General features: G+C 49.8%; 1 protein-coding gene across 5 annotated transcripts in view; it reads right to left on the bottom strand.

Moving 5' to 3' along the window:
• Positions 1-2,816: 2,816 nt before the first annotated feature.
• The window catches only part of UBAP2 (ubiquitin associated protein 2), a gene marked incomplete at both ends in the record, with an annotated part of 66,203 nt that continues 49,778 nt past the window's right edge, over positions 2,817-19,241 (bottom strand). For 2 of the 5 annotated variants that reach the window (XM_084238461.1, XM_084238458.1), the window contains 14 exons: positions 2,817-2,912; positions 2,990-3,181; positions 3,265-3,332; positions 3,493-3,600; positions 3,680-3,779; positions 3,985-4,190; positions 4,401-4,479; positions 7,002-7,049; positions 7,301-7,392; positions 8,149-8,344; positions 10,309-10,378; positions 11,202-11,385; positions 13,639-13,678; positions 18,962-19,175. In XM_084238461.1, the coding sequence (XP_084094587.1) occupies positions 2,817-2,912; positions 2,990-3,181; positions 3,265-3,332; positions 3,493-3,600; positions 3,680-3,779; positions 3,985-4,190; positions 4,401-4,479; positions 7,002-7,049; positions 7,301-7,392; positions 8,149-8,344; positions 10,309-10,378; positions 11,202-11,385; positions 13,639-13,678; positions 18,962-19,175 (1,693 nt within the window). Of the gene's footprint in view, positions 2,913-2,989; positions 3,182-3,264; positions 3,333-3,492; positions 3,601-3,679; positions 3,780-3,984; positions 4,191-4,400; positions 4,480-7,001; positions 7,050-7,240; positions 7,393-8,148; positions 8,345-10,308; positions 10,379-11,201; positions 11,386-13,638; positions 13,679-18,961; positions 19,176-19,241 lie in introns of all 5 variants that reach the window. The other 3 variants (XM_084238457.1, XM_084238459.1, XM_084238460.1) reach the window with 2 other exon arrangements.

Raw genomic sequence — 19,241 nt, 5'->3', positions numbered from 1 at the left:
AAAATTCTGCATTTTTAGGTTCCTTTTGACGCTAGTGGAATCTGGATGCTCTTCAGGTCTGTGTACTGAGGCTGGGTGGAGAGAGTATGTATCATGGCTCCGTTGTTGCTTCTCAAAGTCTTCCCCACTATTTCTTATCATTCCAGAATGCCTATTAGCCACATGCTGTAGCCCTTCTTCTCATGGGAATTATTTGCTTCTTTATTTGCTGGTTTCCTTATGTTTGGGACATACCATAGCAAGAGCTTGAAGGGGGAAATGTGTAGTTCTCCACGGAAAACGAACTCTGCCCCTCCCACCCTAACAAACAAGGTTTACATTTACCAAAAGATTCAGATGCAATTTTCAACTATTCTGAAACCAGCAGGACACACCTGACTTTAATAGTTTTCTTAGCTGAAATTATAGATGTTTTTCTTTAGTTTAACTTATAAGATTATCTTTGATGCATTTTGTGTTGACTTCCCCTTTAGTGGTTTATTTTGTCTTTTCTGCCCATCTGTCTACTAATAAAATGTGAAATAAAATATACCTGTATTGCTACTTCCCCGTGGGGTGACCCTCTTTTTTGTTCTTGTGTTAAAACTACAACGTGTGGTCTCAGTATTTCCCCTGTCCCTTGCAAATTATGTCCAGGACTCTGCTGAAAAACTAAAATCAGATCTTGCCAACCGGCCCTTTACGTCTTGCCCAAGTCGAGGCTTGCAGGGCAGTGAGTACAGTGGCGAGAGAGGTGGCTGAAAGACGGCCACTGCTTCTGGAACAGGGCCCAGTCGGCCAACACAGGTAGGTTGATGCCTTTTGTCACTTGTCTCCTGGGATTCAGGTAAGAGGTCACACTGTTTAATAAAGATCCTCATTTAGTGTATTATGGACATTTGAGCCCTGGTTAGGAGTCAAAGCTGTGGGTGAACACCAGCACCTCACCCACCTGATGACCTGGAGAGGCCCAAAGCAGGAACGGTGGACGGACCCAGGGCTGGTCTGGCTTACTGACTTGAAGGAACGTGCATTTTCTTTGCTTGTGTAGCCTGCCTGGCTGGAGGGGTTATTTAGGACTGAAATTGAGCTGTGTCTAGGGCAACCCCTCTCTGGCCCAACCCAACAGCTGGTTGTGCCACATGCTAGGGAAGACACTTGCCTCCTGCGGGAAGCTGGCTTGCGGGAGGAGGTGGTATTCAGAATCCTAGGCCCAGGTGGATGGTTGCTTTGGAGTTTCAGGAGCAGATGCTTAGCCCAGCGCCCAGTTGGTTACCCTTTTTTTTTTAAAAAAAAAAAAAGATTTTTTTTTTTTTTTTTTAATAGAGGCATGCTTTATTTATTTGTTTGCTGGTTTGTTTGTTTGTTTTGTTTATACATGCACTGGGTACAGTCAGAAGCGCGGGAGGGTGAGAGAATTCACCAGAGCCAGAGCGGGGAGCAGAGCAGGCAGAAGGACCGAAGTACACTGCTGAGGGGAGCAGCGGGCGGCAGGAGAGGTCTGCGCGCCATGTGGGACCCTCCTGTGGTGGCCGGGGAGCAGCCGGGGATCGAACCGGCGCCGCAGAGGCCGCGCGCAGTTTCGCAACCCAGCGCTCAACCGCTGCGCCTCCAGGGAGGCCCCCCAAAAAAAAAAAAAAAAGATTTATTTCTACAAGAACAGGGGCACAGGCCAGAGGCGCGGGAGGGTGAGAGGATTCAGAGGCAGAGCGGGGAACAGAACAGGCAGACTGACGAAATACACTGCCGAGGGGCCCTTGCTTACCTTCTTACCACACCCTGACCCCCATCTGTTCCACCACAGCCCTTGACAAGGTTCTTAAGGAACAGACAAGGCTTGACTGCTCTGGTTGACTCTTCCTCAGGCCTAGAACCTTTGCTCGAGATTTTCGATACAGGTGAGGTTTGGAATAGCTGTTGAATACCAGGGCAGGAATGTTTCTTGTTCAAACCTGTTGCTAACGCACCACAAGAGAATTCCCTACCCCGACATCTGTTACAATCACCACACAGAGACCGAGCATGCTCTCTCAACTTTTATTAGGTGGCGTTTGGGCGAAAGAGAAAACCCCTGCAGCAGCTGCCCGCCTAGTTCAGGACAGCTGCAGTAGAAGAGCCTCTGCTGGAGGATGCACGCTCACGGAGGGGAAAGCTTATCTTTGATTTTTTTTTTGAAGGGGAGCTGACTGGCTGCACCTCTCTGAGGGCAAATTCAGGTTAAAAATGGTCAGCCAGAGGAAGGCAAGTCTCTGGGCATGAGACCAGCAGCAGAAGCCCCTGCTGTGTTACAGTGGGTGGGAGTGGCGGGGAGATACCTCTGCTATTCCCAGGTTGAGACCTTGCAGCAGTGACATGACAAATGACAAAAGGACCGAGTTTTTGAAAAAGGGGGTAAAGTAATTACACGGGGAAGAAGACTCAAATAATGGTTTTACAAAGGCGCGAGATAAGTCGTGATTCTTCATTGGTACCTGACCCAATGCCCAAACCGCCTTAGCCAGTCCTCCAGACGTTGCCCCTAGCAGCCTGCGGAGCAGGGGCTGGGGCGCTGTAGAAGGCCTGAAGGCAGAAAGAAGGGAGGATCTTATTTTGCCATAGCGATGGGGCCTGTGTGGGGAGCAGCTGCCCCCCACACACCCCCAAGACCTCTATCACATTTACAAATACATACATAAATACATTACATACAACAGCAAGTCTGGGAGGCAGGCTCCCCACAGAGGCGCGGCTGACACAGTTAGGTGTCTCAGGGATTCTAGGAAAGGGTGCTGAGCTCCAAGAAATGGGCCCTGTTTTCTCCTGCTCGGGGTATGCCTTGCCCCGGCCCACCCCCCTCTTCAGTTCGTCCAGTATGGAGAGTTGGCATAGGCGGGTTTGGAGGCTTGCGACTTGGGTTGCAGGGAGCTGGGTTGGTTGCGCTGACCCGAGCCGCTCTGAGGAGAGAAGACGGTCAGGGCTGGAGTAGACGCCCCAGCTCAGGGCGGGGCGGCTGCCCTAGTCATGGACTCACCTGAGTGTCCTGTGGCAGGTGATGGTGTAACAGCTGCGAGTGGGGCTGCTGGTGGGCAGGCAGAATGTGCAAGAACGGTGGGGGTGCATAACCAGGGGCCGCTCCAGGGGCGAGAGGCCCAGTGGAGCCCAAAGCTGAGGGCAGGCTGAAAGGCGGTGGGGTCCCTGCATGAAATCCCTGTTTGTCAAAAGTCTGCCGAGTAGAGAGACAACAGTGAGGGTCAGGCTGGCCTGCGCCTCCCACCAACCCACGCCCCCGCCTCCGTCCTCCCTCACCTGAGTCGTCTTATAGACAGAGCCAGTCATGTCAGGAAGGCCAGTGGTGCCTGAAGACACGGATGCGCCTAGGAGGAAAAACATTTGTTTCCACGGGAGGAGGGCCCAGCTCCAGCCTCCCCCACACCCCTCCAGAGGCGCTCTGCGGCGGCCTTGCCTGAGCAGGAGTCAGGGTAGGAGATAACTATCTGGACTTTAGTTAATCCTGCAAAGGAGGGGTAGAGCTACCTTTGCCAGGCCCAGAACCTGCAGACTTGTTTTGTGCCTGTGATGATCCACCGTAGCCACCCTTGGCATAGTCTCCTGCTGCTGTGCCCTGGGTCAGGTCATCGTAACCTAGCATGGCAGGAAGGAGAGGCGCGTGAGCTGCCAAGGTTGCCCTCCGCGCACCTCTCTGTGCTGGGATCACCCTCACCTGTGCTGTAGCTGTGCTGGCCGTAACCACCGGCCTGCTGGAAAGGGGCGGCAGGCGTGCTGAGGCTCACACCGTGCTGCTTGGCTGAGGCTGGAGGGACCTGTAAGAGCAACAGCAGCGTTTAATGGCGGAACAAGGTAGGGGGCGGCAGGTCAGGTCCCCCCCAGGTAAACTGCAGAGGACACCACCTGCAGTGCTTACGTCGCGCGGTGCAGGCTGGGGAGCCGGGGAGAGAGGGACTGCATCACCAGTGCAGAGGCCGTTCCTCCCTCCTGGAAGGGGAATCACACCCCACAGATACTCACAAACATGGTGGGCCCGTACTGGAAGGCGCTGGGCACGCCTGTGTAGTAGGGGAGGCCGGTGTAGCTGTAGCCAGGTGGCAGCGCAGGATTCAGAAAGGGCTGCTGGGCGGTGTGGTGGGCCTGGGACTGACTCTGCTGCGGTTGAGCCAGGGTGGTGGGGGGCGCAGGGGAAGCAGAGTCACCTCGCCCAAACTTTGTAACATCGCCTGAGAGGAGACAAGCATGGGCTTTAATCGTGGTCCTAACCAGCAAAAGTCACCCTGGTTCTTGCAAACTGGAAGAGTCTGGTTAAGAGCCCAGTAACAGGAAGCTGTCCGGCCCCTCTCAGCCCTTCCGCTTCTGTGCTCAGAAACTTGGGCTTTAGCTTCCAGGCCAGCCCCCTGTCCCCTGACTCCTGGCCCCACGAACAGACTCACCTGAATATGGGTTATTAGCGAGGCTTCCATCTCGGCCGGCAAGGGCTGTGGGTGTAGCAAAGGGAATTCCGTAGTAATCCTAGGTGAGACCAAGGAGACTGAGTCAGCAGAAAAGCCTCGTCCCGCTTCTAGACGATCAGCCCCAGCAGACCGCACAAGTACTCCCGGAGCCGGGACACTTTGGGGACAGGCTGGACGGAACACCACACGAAGGCCTCCAGAGGCAACCCGCAGAGAATTCAAAGCTGACGGCGTGCAGCATGGCGGTCACAGAGTGTGCAGAGAGACCAATCCCTCAGCCAGCCGGTCACTCGAGGCCCAAGCTCACTAGCCAACTAAGCTTCCTGCTAGCTTTTTCCTTAAGAGGGATTTTTTAAGTATATATTCCCGGGCCTCCCCGGTGGCGCAGCGGTTGAGCGCTGGGTTGCGAAGCTGCCCGCAGCCTCGACAGCGTCGGTTCGATCCCCGGCCACCGGGTGAGGGTCCCACATGGCGTGCAGACCTCTCCTGCCGCCTGCTGCTCCCCTCAGCAGTGTACTTTGTCAGTCTTGCCTGTTATGTTCCCCCGCTCTGGCTCTGGTGAATTCTCTCACCCTCCCGCACTTCTGACTGTACCCCAGTGCTTTTATGTATAAATAAATCTTTTATTATTATTTTTGAAAGATTTATTTGTTTATTCAAGCACTGGGGTACAGGCCAGAGGCGCGGGAGGTGAGAGGATTCACCAGAGACAGAGCAGGGAGCAGAACAGGCAGAAGGACCAAGACACACTGCTGAGGGGAGCAGCGGGTGAAGCAGGAGAGTCTGCGCGCCATGTGGGACTCGCCCTGGCCGGCCGGGAATCAAACCGGTGCTGCAGAGGCTGCGGACAGCTTCACAGCACGGCGCTCAACCTGCTGCGCCACCGGGGAGGTACAGCACTAAAAAGAAGTCAGCAGGGAAGGAGGTTCCAAAACAGTTTAACAAGCCAGGACAGTCATGTCTGAACGGCACAGGTACAATCAGGACCCCACGTAAGACCCTACCACTCACTCTGCACTGGCCACACAGCACAGCTTTGAAGGCAGGGAGGCCTGGCTCACCACCCGGGGCTGTGGCAGGACACATACGACACCCTGGTCTCTGAGCCAAGCTGAAGCCCTTCTGCTTATCTCCCGGGCAGCAGCGCCCATCACAGCCGGGCAGGCGGGAGCCATCCGGCTGCAAAGGCAGGCACGCCCTCCTGCCTCGTCTCCAGGTAACCGCCAGAAAATCCAGCGCACCCTCAGCTCGGCTCAGAACCCCAGGAGGCAGCAGGCCTCGGGAAGCAGAGAGGCAGCAGCACCACAGCAGAGACAAGGACAGAGAGAGCCCAGCAGGGGGAGCTCCTTTACAGGAGAAGGAAATTAAAAGGCAGAACTGGCCCCAAAGCACCAAAGGCTAGTGACCAAAGGGGAACATGAAAGCTCAAATTGTTGACTCAGGGGTGACTTATTCAGGTAAAGATGACAAAAAGAACGTGAGGGTGATTCCCAGAGCTGGAATCCCACTGAGCCTCTCCTGGGCCCCCTCTCGCACTGTTTCTGATGCCCAGGGGCTCCGGGGGCCACAGGGTTGAGGTTTCCCCCTGGGCATCAGGGGTACCAAGGCCAACTTTCAGCGCCCTCCACCCCCCGCAAAGTCCTAATGACTTCGGCGTCTCCAGAGAACCTTAAGTTCTCTTGATCATCCTAGAAACTGGTCATCATGTCTTCAAACACCCTTTCTGGACACATGAGGAATGTGGGCTGCTGGTTTGCTCCAGGGAGAGAAGCGGCCCAGTCACCAGTCTCTGCCTCTGGAACCCTTCGGCAGATGAAGCTCCCGACACCGGACCGGAGGTGGTGGTGATACCACTGCCGCTCCCCAAGTGCTCGGGCCGGGCCGCGGAGGGGACACCCCCAGGAAGAAAACCTCTCCCTCCAGGCCACACGCCGCACAGCGGACACCACGGCTCCTCGCCATCCTCAGCAGCCCTGGGCTGCGGGGAATGTGGGAAATGCCGGGGGGAGACGAGTGGCGAGGCAGGGAGCACGCCTCCCTTCCCGCCCTCACTGTACCGGAGACCTGTGCCTCATCTTGGTAGCAAGGGCCAAAATCAACAGGCATCCCCGGCCTCAGAAATGAGGCTGCAGCAACCCGCGCGCAAGACCAGCTCTCCCCAGGCAGCGCAGGCCGGCCAGGCCCTGGGAGGCTCCAGCCGCTCGCCCAGCTGGGGGCGCCGTCCTGCCATCACGGAAGCCAAGGCACTGAATGGCACGTTGAAGGAAACCAAAAATTTAGGGACAGGCAAGCAACCCCATGTATTAAGTCACGTGGCTTCCCTTTACAAAAAAGGGAGAAGGGGGGAGAAGGACCCCACACTTACTGGGGACACTGCATACTGGAACCCCAAGTCCCAGTGCTCTTCAAGCCCCCCAGGGATGAGCCCGGAACACATGCCCAGGCTACAGCCACACCAGAAAGCAATGAAAGGAAGCAGCCTTCTCTGCCGTGGCGCTCAGGATTGGGCAGGACAGCGATGAAGGCCAAGGGAGGCGGAACTGATGAAGGAATCTGACCCCCCATCCACACCCCACTCACCACTGGCAGCCGTGACTGAAGCATCTGCAGCTCCTCGTAGCCATAAATCTGCATGAGGATCAAAAAAGGGTGTTGGGCACTACACCCCACCCCCAGAAAAATCCCAGCTCATGTGGAGACTTAAAACAGGTGGGGGAGGGGGAGCGGGACACGCCCAGCTGCTAAGGGGCAGAGCTCCCGCCCTGAGTGAGTCCAGAGGGGAGAAAGAGCAGGGACCAGAGCAGCAGGGACAGCACAGACAGGCCTCCCCACTCACCAGATCCTGCTAGGGACCCGCCCCCGAGTCCACAGAAGCTTACCGGGTAGGCAGGAAGCAGGCCTCCGGGACCCACGAGGTACTGGTTGTGCAGCAGAGGTGGCACCCCCTGGGGCAGGTTGGGGGGTGCTTTGCCTATAAAGGCAAAAATCAAATGCAATGAATTGCCATCACCGAGGATGAAATTTCTCAGCTAATGGGGGCCCTTGAGCTCTGCCCACAGTGTGGTGCCACATGGGACCATGGCCCAGAGGGAAAAGCAGCAGCCTCAACAGGGTGAAGGGGGAAAGTGGCTGAGGGAGACAAAGCACACGCTGTCACATTAGGCTGTTCTCATGTCAAACTTAAGTGCTGCCCCTCACATTCCCCTCAAGGTTACACTGCCCTGAGCAAACCTAAAGTGAATAATGTGCCTCTTCAGAACAGAAGGGCAGATAGTGCCAGGAGAGAAACAAGCTGTGTCAAAGGCTTTTAGCAGTTTCTACCAAATCAGTTTGCTTGGCCTACACAGACTGCCCTGACAGGTCTGGCTATGGGCAGGCGCCAGAAGTCATCTGTGGTAGCTGCCCCCTCGTCCGCCTTGTCGCCATGCCATCTCAGCTCCAGGAAGAACGGAAAAGACTGGGGACGTAAAAGCACAAAGACTGCCAGGAATTTTGCCCAGGGAGCCCACCCCACACATCAGGGCTGGAAGGACCAGCCCCCAGTAGGTCACAGCGGAATAAAGAGAACAAGAGGACCATGGCAGGGCCAAAGGGAAACTACAAATCATCTCCTGATGCCCTTGTCCATCCACCGCCCTGCCCAACTCCCGAGCATCCCCTCTGGGAAGCCAAGAGTGCACCTTCAAGGTATCAAGGGTAGGCAAGAAAAGGCCTCTGGGACACACACCTGAGGTGACCAAGGGCGTGGCTCTGGTAGTACTGCTGGGGGCGCTCACAGTGGTCCCCCCCAGGCAGAGGCTGTTTACTGTGTTCATGCTGCTCGGCAGGCTGAGCCCTGAGGATGTGGCACTGGAGGCGGAGGTTGCTGCCGTAGACAAGGTAGCTGAGGACTGGAGGGAGGGGGTGCTCTCCACACTGGCGTGCTGCAAAACAAAAATGCCAAGACACATGGATCTGGGGCAAAGCAAACGTATGCTAGTAAAGCCCTGCCTGGTATTGGGGGCTGCAGTCTCTAAGACTGAGGTGAGAGGTTCTGTGCTCAGTGGTTACTGTGGCCCCCTCAGACTGCAGCTTCATCAGGCCATTGCGACACAGCTCATAGCGGAGTATCAAGACCACTGAATTTTATTACTACAACCCTCCTAAAAACCCTTAAAGATCCTCCTGTTTTGTTATCTCAAATAAGGCACTACAAACTTTGCTCATCATGAACACGGCCATCTACCTCAAAGGAAAGCAAGTCAGTCTCAGAAGAGTTGACCACAAGGGCCGCCAGCAGGCCACCCAAGTCAGAGCCTTCTGGAGATGTCTTTCTATTGGACTTCTTAGCGACTCTGATCTGGAAGTCACAGGTGGCCAAGAAAGGCCTTTGCTCTAGAACCTGGTTACACCTTACAGGCCCCATCAGGGCCTGTCTAGAAGTACCTGGCCTGCCCCTGTGCCTGCGTGACAAGATCTCCCAAGGAAGGGTAAGACCTAGTAGAAAACCGCAGTTCCTGATTTCCAGAACCCTGCCCAGCAGTTCAACTCCAGCTAAATAACAAGGCACCAGGAAGGGCTTCAATGATGAAAGATGAGCAGAAAAGATACACCTGGTTATCACGAAGGCCTCGGCCTTGAAGGAGGAGGAGATGCCTCTAAGACTGAGATCAGCTCCAAATCAGGGCATGTGTAGAACAAAGAGCCAGAAGAAGCTGAAGAACAAAAAGCCTCAGAAGGAATCACCAAGCCTCCCAAGTGCATCCCGTGGCGCAGACTACTTATCTGTGCCAGTCCCAGCCCCAGACGCTGCCCTACCCATCTGAGTATTGGCCTTTCTTTTCACCAATCCTTGTGTAAATTCCTGCCGGCTTTTAGACTAGTGTCCTGGTACTCTCACTCCCGCCGTTTCCCAGTCACTCCTTCATCAAGCCACCGCAATCTGGACCGACTGCTGGCACTGAACCCATGCTCCCCACCTCACACCTAGAGAAGGCATTTTCGATATCCACCATGCAGGGTTAATCTTTGGCACATCAAGTGACACTTCCTAGCTGGCACCCCACTTGTGCTTGCACCACTGTCTCGCCATACTCCAGACTTTCTTCTTCAGTGTCAACCTTCCCAACATGTGTGCCCTGGAGCTAGGGCAGATGGCCTGCTTTGAGATGATACAAGGGAAGAGTCAACAGAAACCCCGCTGCTGCCGTGCGGGGAAGACGACATGACCACAAATTAAAATGCGCTAATGCTGACTGGGCCAAAAGCCAGGGCTGTCACAATCTCAAAGACCTAAGATGTGCATGTGGCAAAGGATGGACATTCTTCACAGAAGACCTTTCTTTTCCCTTCAAGCATTTTCTCTACAATGGTTTCACAAATAGGGTTATCCAGAAATGATGCTCTTGATTAGATCAAATTTTAGTGAAGCACAAGCTGAAGTTAGCGGTGACCTTACCTCCCTCTAAGAAGCGTACAAATGCTTCAACCTAACAAGCCTCAAAAAATAAAACCACCCATGCTCTTAGAAAAAGTCTTCCAGTATGGCCAGGGAGCTCAGTGCATATTGGGAGCCAAATGACCATCTGAGTGTGCAATCAATCCCAGCTGCAGAAAAGACTCAGTTTTAGTGCTTTCCACACACACAATTCAGATATGTGCTTGGAAATGAACCATCATTGTCTTTTTCCAGTTAGAAGCACGAACGTAGGAAAATGAAACATTCTCCATGGCGCTTGGGAGCTCAACAGCCCCTCGCACACACCTGGATCAAGACACTTCAACCAAGCAAGCAGAGTTAATCTCAGGGACTTGAAAGTGCACAAATCGAAGCTGCAGCTGCACATGACTAGCTGCCAGCTCCCAGGGCAGGGCCGCTTGCAGGTGAGGGGGCCTGAAGGACACTTACTGTGTGTGACGTGCCGGAGGAGAGTGCTGCGTGCGCGGAGGAGAGGCTGTTCTGATGGCTGGAGAGTGAACTAGAAGACAAAGCAGAGCACCACGTGTCCACCCCACCGCGGCGCTCACAGGAGTGTGGCACGTGTCTAAACGCGCCAGGTAAGCTCGCCCCAACCCATCCAGAGAATCGCCAACTCCATGCACATTGTTCCTTATCACTTGGATCCCAATCCAAGTGTGCTGGTGGCTAGAAATGCCCTAAAGGGGCGCTGTCTATGCGGATCTAGTACAGCCTGGCCTGGAGAACCACACAAACCATTTGCTTTTTTTTTAAACTATGAAAATTTAAAAAAGGACTGCGCTAAGAACACTGCCACTTCTCAGAGTTCCCATTCTATCTTTGAATGAGGGATGTTTCTCTGGTCAGCTTCCCACACCAAAGTCAGAGCTGAATTCCCACCAAATTCTGGCTACTGGTGGAAGAGGTGAACTTCACAAGACGACGTAGGGTAAGGACCAAAGCCCAATCCCCGACGCCCTGTTCTAATAACGTGCTCACTGAAGCTACAGCAAGTGCACTTCAGACATCCGCAAGGGAAGTCGCCGCGCGCCACAGCTGTGAGAGAGGTTAAGTGCAGAGCACCCTCCTCAGGGTCCAGCAAGAGTAGCAGGGAGCCCTTGGTTCCACTCCATTCCCAGCAGGCCCACTGGTCTGTGACAGCAGAAGCATTACATACAGGCACAGTTTTCACGTCTGCCGCTGCACCCAGCTATAACCCGCACTAGAGCATTGTTACGAAGGCCCGGACGTCATGCTGGGTTTTGTTTGTGGGAATGGCCTGTGAGGGCTCTGGGAATTCACCCCAGTGCACCTCTCATTCTGGGCCCACAGTTGCCTCCTACCTGCTAAGCTGAGAGAGGGGGCTGCCGGACAGGTCACCAGGCTGGGACAAGGAGGGCAAAGTGGCAGCGTGCTGGGATGCAGAGGGTAGAAGCGTAGTGCAGGAGGTGGTGCTGGGCAGGGAGCCAACAGATGGGAGGGCGGAGGGAGGGTCTGTTGTCTTTGGAGCTGCAGCGGATGAAGTAGCTGTAAGAAACAGATTTCTTTACCTCCGGAAAAAAGGCTGAGTTTCTGAAATAGACATTTGTGACATTTCAGGATAGACTGAGACATAAAGTTATATTCAGATGTGGCGGCAAGTCCGCCCCAGGGCTAGGTCTTGCTTTGCTTCTACCAAAGCACAATCAAATCAAGGTGACCCTGTGAAAGATCACAGGCAGTTCTGGCCAGGTGGAAACCGAAAGCCCAGGGTATATACACTGTGGAAAGTTACCCTTGCCTCAACTCTGCAGAAAGACCCAGTCTGCTGCCCAACACCTCCAAAGCGAGCAACTCCTTAGAATGTGCTTGAATAGAGTAAGCTCAGTGCATCAGCAAGCTTAGGAGGCTCTTAGAAGAACAAGAGTGCAATCAATCCCAGCTGCAGAAAAGACTCAGTTTTAGTGCTTTCCACACACACAATTCAGATATGTGCTTGGAAATAAAGCATCATTGTCTTTTTCCAGTTAGGAAAGAAAAGCAACCTTTACCCACTTGTAGGACTTTCTGGAAGGCCAATGGAAAACACAAATATCTACAAGAAGGTAGAAGTCAAAACAAACACAGACAGCCAACAGGGTCATCACCCGACTGGGTCAATTCTTACATCAGTGTCTGTATTCCAGAGGCTTGCTCTATACTGACGGTCAACTCCAAAGAAAGCACCTGTTCTTACAGAAACTAGATGAAGACACCACAGATCTCCTTGACCCAAAACTCAGACCACAGAAGTTCACCAAAAGACTTCAAAAAACAAGGGGTGAGAGAGAGAGAGAGAGAGAGAGAGAGAGAGAGAGAGAGAGAGAGAGAGAGAGAGAGAGAGAGAGAGAGAGAGGAGAATATGGGAGATTAAAAAAAACCTACCTAAAATGCAAAGTCATGTTTTCCAGACATCTCATATTTTAAGATCTCATTGAAAATCTTCAAGTAATGCTAAGATACCTGTTACCCTCATGCCTGGACAAAAGAAACTTGCCACCATGGCTTGTGGAATGACAACTTCCTTTGTCACCCAATCTCAGAGCTACCGACATTTCTCCAGATAGTTTGCAGCCCGGTAATACCAAAACAACTTTGGGAAAATCATGTGTCATTTCAATTCCACTGAGGATCTTTGCTGTTTTTGCAAGACTAAATATCCACATATACAAAAAATCCTACACAAATTCTACAGGAATTTGGTTTCCATACCCAATAATGGGTATGCATCTGACTCACCGAATGAACAAAAATCAACATAAGCAATCACAGATGAGACAGCCTAACAAAGAAACAAGTAACAGGCCTCCCTGGACCTCTCCTATCTTGTCCACTGCTCCCCTTCGTAGTGTATTTTCCGTCAATTCACCTGTTCTGATCCCTACTCTCTTTCTGGTCAATCCTCTCACCCCCTCATACCTCTGGCCTACACGCCAGTTCTACACAAACATTTTTAAAAATTAAAAAGAAAAAATAAAAAGAAACAAGTAATGGAGTTATTCAACTGCACCATTTCAAGAACTGGGGCGGGGTGGAGAGGGTGATTCTCTGCTATCCCAAGTGTTTACAGTGAGCAGTATTTTATCTCTATTCCTAGCAATAGTCCATCAGTTCCAAAAAGCAACAAGCATGTCTTTCCTGAACTATGATACCAGCTCTTGCTTTACAAGTCATCCTTCACATTATTGGAGCTGAGTCCTCTCAGCATCTTAGAAATTGTGCCTCTGAGCTAAGCATCTTTTAAATCTATACTGCACTCTACACGTGGGGTGCTGTCTGACTAGGACAGAATAATATGAGACTATCACATCTTTCATACTACAGCCATGACATTTCTAATGATGGATCACAAGACGTTATCAAAAAATTTAAGGGCCTTCCCGGTGGCGCTGGGTTGCAAAGCTGCCCGCAGCCTCTGCAGTGCCGGTTCGATCCCCGGCTGCTCCCCGGCCTCCGGAGGAGGGTCCCACATGGTGTGCAGACCTCTCCTGCCACCCGCTGCTCCCCTCAGCAGCGTGCTTCGGTCCTTCTGCCTGTTCTTTTCCCCGCTCTGGTGAATTCTCTCACCCTCCCGTGCTTCTGACTATACCCAGTGCTTGTATAAATAAACAAACAAACAAACAAATAAATCTTTTAAAAATATATATATAAACAGGTTATTTTTTGCAGTCATCCACCAGCCTACTGTTCTCATATCAGGTTAGCTGTGTTCTGTTTGGTTTTCCACCAGCAATGACAAGAATCATAGGCTGATATACTTACTGTCTAGTGCCTGCTGACTTCTACTACCACCATGTCCATTCTATAAGGAAGGAAAAAAAAAGTAAGCAAACACAAAAATGAAATGACAACCAATGATGACTTTCTATTGGGATTTAGCCATAAGCATGAAGTAAAAGTTTTTTTTTTTAAATACAAATACAATACCTCAAATTCTTAATAAACCCCAACGAGCTGACGTTTTTAAAAACCGAAATGGGTATCTAGAGATTATAAGGATACAACATAGACCCAAGTCTCAGGAAGCAATGAAACATTCCTTTACATTATATAAAAGTACAAGAACTAAAGACCTCTAATTATATTAAATCACCAGAAGAAGCAGTAAGGGCTGCAGCATCTTCTGGCTCCTGACTCACTGCTATTCTCTCTTGATGAAGAACAAGTCGGTCAGGAAGCTACACTGCAGTCATGGCTATTAAAGAGCTGTGTGGAACCAGAGGTGGCGATTCGCCAAATTCCAATTGCTCTCACCAGCAGCAACATGCAATCTTTGGGAAACAAGTGCCAACTTATGAGGCGACAAAGGAAACCACCTCAAAGCAAAAGGACTAATTAAGATGCCTACCACAATTCTGAGAACCACTGAAGGTCCTAAGACCAGACATTTTTCAGGTGAGGATCCACAAGCAACTGACTTCTGAGAATGTCAAACAGATTCATCCATCAGTACTGAGTCAGGAATTGAGATTGAAGTCACCATTGCCGATGTCAAAATCAAGCTTTTTTAAATTGATAGTTTCTTCTTTAAAAAAACAAAACTACACCAGAAACCTTTCTGTTTCATTCACGTTCTTGCTCCTGAAGATTACTCCTAAGTAATGTTTCCAAATGCTAAAAATAACTTTCAAGTAAGAAAATTTCTTATTTTACATTGTTAGCAAAATATTTTCAGAGAAGGTGTGACTTTGAAACATGTCTTTGTTTTTTTTAAATTTTTTTTACATCATCATTCATTTTTGGCCAGTATTTGATTTCTCCCCTCAGGTGCGGTCCCCATAAATCTCCCACTGCCACAGCACCCATGAACCCTTATGCTTTTTCCTCCCCTTCTGTGACCCCCTCCCCTGCTGAAGCCTCACATCCATGGTTTGGGAACATGGCTTCTTTTCTTTCTTTTTTCAAAGATTTATTTTTATTTATTTATACAAGCGGGGGGTACAGTCAGAAGCACGGGAGGGTGGAGAATTCACCAGAGCCAGAGCGGGGAGCAGAACAGGCAGAAGGACCGAAGCACACTGCTGAGGGGAGCAGCGGGCAGCAGGAGAGGTCTGCGAGCGATGTGGGACCCTCCTCCGGTGGCTGGGGAGCAGCCGGGGATCGAACCGGCGCGGCAGAGGGTGGCGGGCAGCTTCGCAACCCAGCGCTCAACCAATGCGCCACCGGGGAGGTCCAACATGGCTTTTCTTAACTGCGTGGTAAAAGACTGAGGGCAGTGTGGTAGCCCCATGGAAAGCAGAACTTGAAAATAACCAGTCTGAGTTAACCATAAGGCATTTCACTACAACTGAGAGCAAAGGACTCATCCTCATAAGGAAGATTTGTTGCACCTGAGTCACTGAGCGTGGAGAGCCTACGAAGCTCAGACACTTCTGTGAAAACTAAAGAAAAAGACAAATCTGATAGCTGTTGTCTCTGCATTATTAAATCCAGTACAATTTCTATTAATAAACAATTTGAGATTTTTGGAAAGAAATGTAGATAATAAAATATATCTTCTAGGGGAAAAACTAAAAGATCAGGGAAAAGGAAACACATCTCATCATTTGTAAAAAGTAATTCAAGTTCTACAATTTGGACTCCCTCTAAATCAGGATCCAGTGCTTGCTAAATATATCTGTAAGACATCAACCATGTGCATCTGAAATAGCACAGACCTTGTTATCCAAAGAAGTCTCCTCAAATCACCCAGCAGAAAGAAAATAAAGGAGCATCAAGAAAGAGCAGCTACCAGATCTTAGGGAAATTTCATTTCACCTTGAAAATAATTTTTAAAACACAAACAAAGGACTAAGATTTCACAACACAGGAATCACATTTTTAGGACTGGGAAAACTGGTTAGAATAGAGGGAACAGGGGCCTCCCTGATGGCACAAGGGGTTAAGATGCAACCTATGAAGCTATCCGTAGCCACTGCAGTATGAGTTTGATCCCAGGCCAGGGAGCTATCCACATGGCGCTGCAGACCTCTCCTGTCTTGCCCGCTGCTCCCCTCAGCAGTGTATTTCAGTCAATCCACCTGTTCTGTTCCCCGCTCTGCCTCTGATGAATCCTTTCACCACCACCACCACCACCCCCCACACCTCTGGCCTACATCCCAGATCTTGTATGCATAAATACATAAATCTTTTTTTAAAAAAATGGTGGGAACAAAAGGGGAGGTCAGAAATATGCTGAGCAAGCAGCGAAATAAGCCAGAAAGAAAGAAAAATACCAGATGGTCTCACTCATAACAGGAATCTACAAAACTTAAATAAGTGACCAGGAAAAAGAATAACTATAAGAAAGAAAATATCAAAATCAACAAACAACTATGAACCAGAGACACTCTATGGGGGGTGGGGGGTGGGGAAAGGAGGGTTTGCGGTCCAAATAAGGGGGTTGTAATTGTATGGGGAATATAAAAATGAAATTTAAATTTAAAAAATTTAAATTAAAAAAAAAAGAAATATGCTGAGCAATGACAGGGTGAAAAGTGAAGTGGCAGAGATTTAAGCTTGGACAGCACAAAGTATGATTTGTTTTAGGAACTATGTAGAAGGCCTCTCTAGTGGTGCAAGGGGTTAAGACGCACCCTGTGAAGCTATCCGCAGCCACTGCAATATGAGTTTGATCCCCAGCCAGGGAGCTACCCACATGGCGCAGCAGACCTCTCCTGTCTTGCCCGCTGCTCCCCTCAGCAGTGTATTTCAGTCAATCTGCCTGTTCTGTTCCCCACTCTGTCTCTGGTGAATCCTCTCACCGCCCCCCACACTCTGGCCTGTACCCCAGTTCTTATATACAAAAATAAATTTAAAAAAAAAAAAAAAACTATATAGCACAACACTGTCCAAAAGAATGTTCCTGCAAATATGGAAATAATCTTTATGTGCATGGTGCTATCTCGTAGCTACTAACCATATCTGGATACTTAGTATTTAAAATGTGGTTAGCGTTGTCTCTGGTAAATCCTCTCCAGCCCCACACCTCTGACCTACACCCCACTTCTTCCACACAAACCAAACAAAAATAAAGGGGAGGGGGATATTTATTTAAAAAAAATAAAATGTGGTTAGTGTATATGAGAAACTAAACTTTTAATTGCTTATTTTATTATTTTTTTAAAGATTTGTTTCATTTATGCATGCAAGAACTGGATATAGGCCAAAAGTACAGGGGGTGAGAGGATTCACCACACAGAGAGGGGAACAGAACAGGTGAATCTACTGAAATACACTGCTGAGGGGAGCAGTGGGTGAGTCAGGAGGCCTGCTGTGCCACGTGGGTTAGCTCCCTGGCTGCCCGGGATCGAACTCATGCAACAGTGCCTGCAGATAGCTTGATGGCACTGAGACTTAAACTCCTGCGCCACCACGGAGGCCCTTAATTGTTTATTTAAATAAACTACTCTGTGTGGATAGTGATTACTGTATTGAAAAACAATAAAAGCACAGTAGAGAAAATTTGTTAAAGATAATAGATCGGGCCTCCCCAGTGGCACAGCAGTTGAGCGCTGGGTTGCGAAGCTGCCCGCAGCCTCTGCAGCGCCGGTTCGATCCCCAGCTGCAGAGGAGGGTCCCATATTGCTCGCAGACCTCTCCTGCCGCCCGCTGCTCCCCTCAGCAGTGTACTTCGGTCCTTCTGTCTGCTCTGCTCCCTGCTCTGGCTCTGGTGAATTTTCTCACTCTCCCGCGCTTCTGACTGTGCCCAGTGCTTGTATAGATAAATAAGTAAATCTTTAAAAAAAAAAAAAAAATTAAAAATAATAATAAAGAATTTAAAGTTAAAAAAAAAAAAAAGATAATAGATCATGGGCCTCTCTGGTGGCGCAGGGGTTAGAGACAGCACTATCAAGTTATCGGCAGCCGCTGCAGCACGAGTTCAACCCCCAGCTGGCCAGAGAGCAACCCACATGGCGGAGCAGACCTCTCCTGTCTCGCCCACTGCTCCCCTCAGTAGATCTGTCTGTTCTGGTGAATCCTCTCACCTCCCCCCAATCCCCACCTCAGTCTTGTACCCCAGTATGCACAAGTAAATAAATCTGGGGCGGGGGGAGGGCAAGGAAGGACCTAAAAATAGAATTGCTTAAAAAAAAAAAACACACACACAAAAACATAATATATCATAAAAGCATTTTTAAAATATGTAAACTCAGAAATACGTAAATAAATCTGTAAGCCCAGACTAGAAAGCATGTAGGATGAGAAATGACTTAGTTGACATGGCAAAAAAAAAAAAATCACCTAGGGGAAGTCAGAAACAACACGACTTATGTCAAATAACAATACCAGGTTAACTCAATACTTGGCTGTGCATGACTTTGGAAGGAGATGTGAAGGTGGGGTTAACCGTTAAAGAATTTATATTAAAAGCCCACGCAGGACAAGATCTCCCTCTACACAGTAGGGTGAATCCCCTCACCTGTCACAGATTCTAAACTTCATCAAGTGGGTAAGCACATGATCAGATATACTGTAAAAATACAGATGGATCAGGTGAATATAGACAAAATAAATATCTCAATGGCAGCCTTTTCTTCCCATTACGCTCCTCAGACACTGACAGCACAGTGCTTAAGGAAAAGAGGCTGGAAGAGAGCTTCCTTGAGAATCTATACAAGCTCAGAAGAAAAGGTCCCAAGGGACTGACGAAAGTGCCCACTCTCCCAAATACGTGGCCTTCATGCAGGCATGTCCCACATCACAGCCCACGTTCACCAACCCATTCAACAAGACAGAGCCCTTAGTGAACGTGTTACAGTGTTGAGAGAACAGCCTGCAATTGCCAAACATTTTAGGAAAACATCTAACATAAAAAACGGAAACCAAAGTTAGAGGGAAATAGCTCATAAGCTGACATCTACAAATATCTCCTGATAATTTTAGCAGGACACATAAGGGGAAAAAGGTACCAAATTTCTGCTAGTCAATTCAACTGTCTTTCAAAGGATTTGCCCACTAACAGCAAACTGAACAAACTACAAGCTTTTATTCAAAAGGTTAGCCAATTTCTAAAAGAGAATTTCTTCCCCAAAGTTGAATTTCCTAAACTACACACTCAGCTCCTTACTGGATTTCCTTCCAGGAGAATCATGAAAGTACTTACGGTGATGGTTCCCGGAATGGACTCCGATGGACTCACAGAGCTTTGGTATGTGACCCTGTTATGCACAGAACTCTGGTCATAGGAGGAAGACGTTGTTACTGGACTAGCGGAGCTCAGGGCTGAGCTGGCCACACTTGAGGAGGTAATTACTGAAGTTGTGTAGGTGGAGTTTTGTACTGCACTGGTCATTGGCAAAGAGGTATTCAAAGAATCACTAAAAAGAAAAAGTATTAGACATACATTTGTGTTCCTATTCTTGGCTTACTAAAGTTGAACAATT

The sequence above is a fragment of the Talpa europaea genome (genome assembly GCF_964194135.1).
Source record: "Talpa europaea genome assembly, chromosome: 7".
Classification (NCBI taxonomy): Eukaryota; Metazoa; Chordata; class Mammalia; order Eulipotyphla; family Talpidae; genus Talpa; species Talpa europaea.
The sequence above is the reverse complement of the archived record's forward strand: the minus strand, read 5'-3'. Positions and strand labels throughout refer to the sequence as shown.